The 6,000-nt window shown below is 36.9% G+C and overlaps 1 protein-coding gene across 2 annotated transcripts; it reads right to left on the reverse strand.

The window, feature by feature from the left end:
* Window positions 1-2,018: 2,018 nt before the first annotated feature.
* Window positions 2,019-5,758, reverse strand: LOC103435890 (peptidyl-prolyl cis-trans isomerase FKBP15-2). 2 transcript variants are annotated; one of them, XM_008374317.4, is made up of 7 exons: window positions 5,454-5,758; window positions 4,836-4,978; window positions 4,692-4,735; window positions 3,998-4,060; window positions 3,202-3,292; window positions 2,447-2,551; window positions 2,019-2,330 (listed from the first exon to the last, which is right to left on the reverse strand). In XM_008374317.4, the coding sequence occupies exons 2-7, from the start codon at window positions 4,882-4,884 to the stop codon at window positions 2,251-2,253; spliced, it is 432 nt and encodes a 143-aa protein (XP_008372539.1). In that variant the 5' UTR covers window positions 4,885-4,978; window positions 5,454-5,758; the 3' UTR covers window positions 2,019-2,250. The 2 variants fall into 2 exon arrangements, with proteins under 2 accessions (XP_008372539.1, XP_008372540.1); XM_008374318.4 differs by having other exon boundaries at window positions 5,579-5,745.
* Window positions 5,759-6,000: the final 242 nt, after the last annotated feature.

A 6,000-nucleotide genomic window follows, 5' to 3' on the forward strand; every position in this document is an offset into this window, starting at 1 on the left:
ATTGGGCGTGGCTTCAATGTTATTAGTATTTTAACAGATTTGATTTTTACAATTATTCAGATCTTCTATTTTTAGTCATTCAATCATTCATTTTTTGTGTCATTCAATGATACACAATATTGAAGAAAAATCTGTGACGATGAGAAATGAGAAAATTGAAAAGCAAACCAAGAATAATTGCGCTCATTAGCATGAAATCGTATTGGTCAAACTTGAATGCTTTTCAGTTGTGCAAAGATTTGAACCATACTGTTTGAGTTTACAATTCATTCAACATTCATACCTTTAAAACTTCGTTTGCAAGTTGTAAAAATAATATAAACTCTTTCCGCGGTTTGCACTTTCTAAAACACTTTGCAAATGAAGAAAATGGTTGTTTGAATAAAATTTAAAGGACAAAATCTCGTCTTAATTAATTCGAACTCTCCATGATGAACCGAATCATATCTCGTCTTATTTAATCCGAACTCTTCATTACATGCAGCATACCCATCACAGATCAAAGTAGATCTTTGGACGACAAATTTAAAACAAAGATAAAAGGTCGTACCCAGTGCACAAGACTCCCGCTTTATGCAGGGTCTGGGAGAGGTGAATGTCGGCTAGCCTTACCCCCATTTATGGAGAGGCTGCTCCCAAGTTTCGAACCCGAAACCCACATAACATTCTTTACAAACCCAGAATTAATTAAAGTTTGACAGGAATCGAAGCTATTAAGATCACACGGCGAACGTATTATCTTACTAAAGTACATTCAGTAAAGTATAGAATTCCGTCATAGAAAACACATCGTTAGTATACTGTCGGAAGCAGATTAAAGAGTATTTACAAGCTGAAAAACCAGTAAACTCTCATGGCCAGTGGAAACCACTATCAAATGTGATTATCTGAAATTGGTTACTTAGGCATAGGCTTAGGTATATGGGTTTGCCTGTATCCTGCTATGTATTCCAACTTTAGGAATTCAGGGAACTAAGTTTAGGTCAATAAGTAATTTCTTATTTTAGCGTAAGTCAGTGGTCATTTATTTTCTAGCATAGGTCAACAGAAATTTAGAAAATCATGTATCCCGAGCTCAAAAGATATTGGATCGCCCCTTTCAAAACTAGAATGAAATACAGTTCCATCAGTAGTTTCACCTGCAAAGGTCGAAGACGAAAACTTTTAGTCATTTCAGTCTCTTAAGGCCTTCAAGGGTGGTGTAACCAGATGCCTATTAGGTTTCGCTTCAGGTGGAATATGGGCTCCCTTCTAACCATAACATATAAAAAGACGTATAAGATATGTAAGAATATATTTTTATTTTTTATTTTTTAAAAAGAAGTCAACTAGTGGCAAGTCACGGTTATCCAGTCCTTTTAGGGGCGGGAAGACTCACAAAGGCATTTCAGCCTTCTTCTGGCCACAAGTCTCGCTTCCACATTAACAACGGGTTTTGAACCCAAAACCTCCATTTTTTAGTTTTAAAGAAGCCCCCCCCATAAGATGTAGGAATATATTTAAGAATGATGAAATAACAATTGATTTGTCGGGTTTCTTGAGCAACGCTTACATTAAAACCGGGTATGACTCATTTCCAAAGTTCATAAACTGTATTAGAAGATTTTCAGTTCAAGTAATAACCAATAAACAAAGAGTATGCTTTGTTTGGCAATCAAATTTATTTACGATATGCTTATCTGATTTTGCAAGAATATGAGCTTGAGTTCAATTTGTTTTCGTTTAATTTATTCAAATCAACAGCAAATAAAAAAACCACTTGGAATTTATGCGTTTAATTTATTTACAATATGCTTATCTGATTTTGCAAGAATACCCACTGCTGGTGTTCCTCTTCACTTGTAAGTGAGTATTCTTAGGTTCGCCAAAAGCAAATTTGAACAACATTATTGCTAGCTAATTCCTTCCCTTTTAGTGTAGATGATATCGTTTGTTAAAAAAAAAAAAAACCTGCAAATAAAAGGAACGTGTGAGAAGCTATGCAAAAACCATCTCCCTAACAATATGGCAGTGAGATATGAAAGAAAAAAACATGCCGAAGCTTGCACGAACATTAACAATTTTACACCGTATCATGACATGACAAGTGAAGCCACTATTTTTTGGTCAATGTGAAGCCACAGACAATCGACCCTGATTACAAAGTTAAAATAGTACACTAGAATATAAAGGAAAATAACGTTTTGGCTCCACTGGGTTGTGGATACAAGAAACTTCTTGAAGAAAACTAAGAACGAAATCATTGCCCACCTACAGCTCTTCATCTTCAGCTTTTGAATTTTTTCCCAGAATTTCCACCAGCTCGGTCTCGAATATCAGTGTTGCACCACCTACAACGTTCAAATAACAACCTCACTCAATTGATATTCTAATAAATTAGTACTTCTAAACATATGTCTCACGTTAAATGAGGTCTGGACACGCGGGGATTGGAATAATTTATTACCTGGGATGGTTGGTGGAGAACCTTGCTCCCCATAACCTAGTTTTGCAGGTATCTTCAACTTACGCTTCTCACCTACGCAGGTTCCCAACAATCCTTGGTCCCATCCTGCAAAGAAGAAATCCTTTAATATACTACTAAGTTTTCAGTAACAACACATATGCCCACCTCTGGAGATCTTAACCAAAATATTAAGAGTGCAGTTAAACTATATGTCTTGTTCTAGTAACAGGCTACCATGCCGTTACATGCAGCATACCCATCACACTTGACGTTTGCCAAAATTGCATGATGTAGATCTTTGGACGACAAACTTAAGATTGACAACGTGGATAGAAACAAAATGCAATGAGGGCAATCTAGTAAGCATTCCTTACAAATCCAGCATTGGTTAAAAATTGAAAGGAATCCAAGCTATTAAGACCACAAATATAATACAAAAGTACACTCAGTGAAATTTAGAAAATAGTCATAATTAACCCATCATTATTAGACGAAGCAGCTTAGAATACTGACAAGCTGAAAAAAACCATTAAACTCTTATAGCCAGTAGAAACAACTAATGAATGTAAAGTATCTGAAATTGGTTACTTATGCATAGACTTAGATATGTAGAATGATCAAATGCTTCCTATATGAACATTTGTCAAGCTATGGGTTTGCCTATAACCTGCTATGCATTCCAGCAAAAGGTATTTTTACAAGAGTAAGAAAACTACATTCGAATATGGACACGAATTAAATAGCAAACCCCAAACCTTTTATAACTTGACCAGTCCCAAGCTCAAAAGAGATTGGATCGCCTCTTTCAAAACTAGAATCAAATACAGTTCCGTCAGTGAGTTTACCCTGCAAAGGTCAGAGACAAAAAACTATTAGTCTTTTCAGTCTTCATTATAGGATGAGATATTGGCTCAAAAATCAAACTTATGGTAAGACAACTACATGAATGCAGGTAGAGTTTAGATATTGAATGAAAAAGATTGCAAGCAATTAGAAAAAGCTTCTGATGAGCTGAAACTGAAAGTTGAATGTCAGAGTGTACTATGTGACACAAAGTCTGCCAGAACCTAAACATTCTCAAGAGGTATTGCGGAGGATTCGCTGATATCAGTTGGTTATTAGTTTCTCTCAAATTCCTACATCGTATTGAAGGAACTTTTTGGGCCTAACAAGCTCACCACATATAAAAAGACGTACAAGACCAGGAGTAGCGAATACATAGGCAGCATAATTTACATAAGAATAGATCAAAGAAATGATGAAATAACAATTGCCTTGTCAGGTTGCTAAAACAACGCTTCAAATTTCATTAAAACAAGATATTACTCTCATTTTCAGCTCAAGTAATAATGTGGCAATCGAAAAGAATATGAATGCAAAGCTTGACCTTTGTTAAGAAAAACAAAACGTAAGCTATGTTTGGTAATCACATTTATTAACGAAATGCTAATCTATTTTGAGTACAAGAAAGTATTTACACGCATATACCATCACACTATCATGACATCCATCGTACATATCACTGTCAACTGTTCCATAGATTCTACTTACCCGATAGTGTACCCTGACTGTATCACCTTTACGAGCCTTAAATTCACAAGTTTCCGGCTTATACTGCAAAATAAAAGCAAGTTCCAAGTATCAATAATCAATAAAGGTGAATGACGGATGAGCTCCAAGCCTCCAACCAATTCTAGCAAACCCTCTTCGTCCAAAGTTCCATACACGACCAGAGAACAACAAAGAAATAACAACAATTTCTAAAAAAATAAAACCCAAGAGTCAAAAGCACTTCATAGCATAATGATAGCACTTCATAGCCAAATCAAAAGCACTTCATAGCATAATGATAGGAACAACCAACCCTTAAAAGAAAATGGCCCAAATCCAAAAAGCAAGCTGATCAACGAAAATAACGGGGCGCAAAAAATAACCTAAGGGTCTTAAACGAAATATACTATTCAAAAAGATCATAACTTGCATATGTGAGTTAGGCCATTTGGCCGCGCAAATCTCCGTAAATTGGAGTAGTTTAGTATACCGCTTTGTAAAGCAAAGATCATAATTCAATGAATCATAAAGTAAGAAACTTTAAACTCAACCAAGCAGTTGCCCCACGCACAAATCACAACAAATCAATCAGCTCCAGCAAATCATCCACAATTTCGACACAAACATCGTTTCAGATTACAAATTGGACTTGGAAAACAGAAAAATGAAACACAAAACGAAAAGGGTAATTTACCTTGACGCCAATCTGCAACTCTTTGACCTCCTTGTCCCCAAAAACTAGATTCAGAAAAGCAAACAAGTTAGCAAATGGAAATTGAAATTTTTGTCCAAACGGAATCGGAAATTTATATGATTCGGTGAAAGATTTGAGACCTACCGGAGCTGGAAAGGAAAAGGAAGAAGAAGAGGATGGCGACGGCCCTCATTGCAGCAGCAGCGGTGCTAATTATTTGCGATCTACCTCGCTCAGTCGGAGTGTGTCCGAGTGCTTTTTTGGTGGGTCTCGGGTTTTAAATGGGTCTGAAATCCAGGATTTCTATTGGTTATCAATACGTCGATACAATTCTTTTTTGCTTACTTGGCAGTCGATTTTGCACTTTGCTTTGCAACCCATTTTCTTTTTACAATTATTTTCAAGAGAAACAGGTGTAGCTCCCCTCTTCTTTCAAAGCAGCTCCAGCGGGAGCTCTTGCTCGGGGGACAGGGGGTGAACAGGGCCAGAGAGCCCGACGGATTTGGTCTAACGTGTGGTAGCCCGAGGGACAAACCCGGCCAGAGCGACAGGTCTGGCACGGGTTGCCAGCCCGAGAGCCCGAAGGCAACTTGACGCAAACGTCAGCCACGATTTAAAACATGGGTCACCGGAACCCTCGAGGAAGAACGCAGGATTATTTGGCAGGGATTCATCCCGATTCCGATTTCGATTTAAAACTCTATTAAAAATTATAATTTAAGCACAAAAATGATGCTAAAATGAAAATGAACAAGATTCTACCACTGTAAGTAACAACCGTGGTCAAGCTTGGTCGGAATTGGTCGCGGAGCTCACCAGATTCTGGAAAAACGAAACAGAAAGCACACAAAATATCAAAATCTGCGGTAAACCCAAAAGTCAATTACCTTGCAGTGCTCTTCTCCAGAAATTTGTAGGAAAAAACGAAATCAAATTTGGAGTTGTAAAACATAAATTTGCAGTGCTCTCTCGTTGCAGTGCAAGGAAGAAATTTCTGAAAGAAAGAAGTGGGAAGGAAGAAGAAAGAAAAATGGTAGAAGTTTCGGGAAGACCAAAAGGAAAAGATAAATTAATAATATAATATTAATTCATACAAAGTAAATAATATAATATTAATTATAAATAATAATAATAATATTTTATTGTCAATTGCCAGCACTATTCAATGTTGGGTAGAGATACAAAATACGATTACTGTTTATTAGGGGCGATTACTGTTTACTTGGTGGATAGCATAGTGGATAGCTTGGGAAGAGGGCTCCCATGGAACTGCTCTCATGGGTTTTGCCGTTTTGGAATTGGGGCTACC

Source organism: Malus domestica, chromosome 05 (genome assembly GCF_042453785.1).
Source record: "Malus domestica chromosome 05, GDT2T_hap1".
NCBI classification, from domain to species: domain Eukaryota; kingdom Viridiplantae; phylum Streptophyta; class Magnoliopsida; order Rosales; family Rosaceae; genus Malus; species Malus domestica.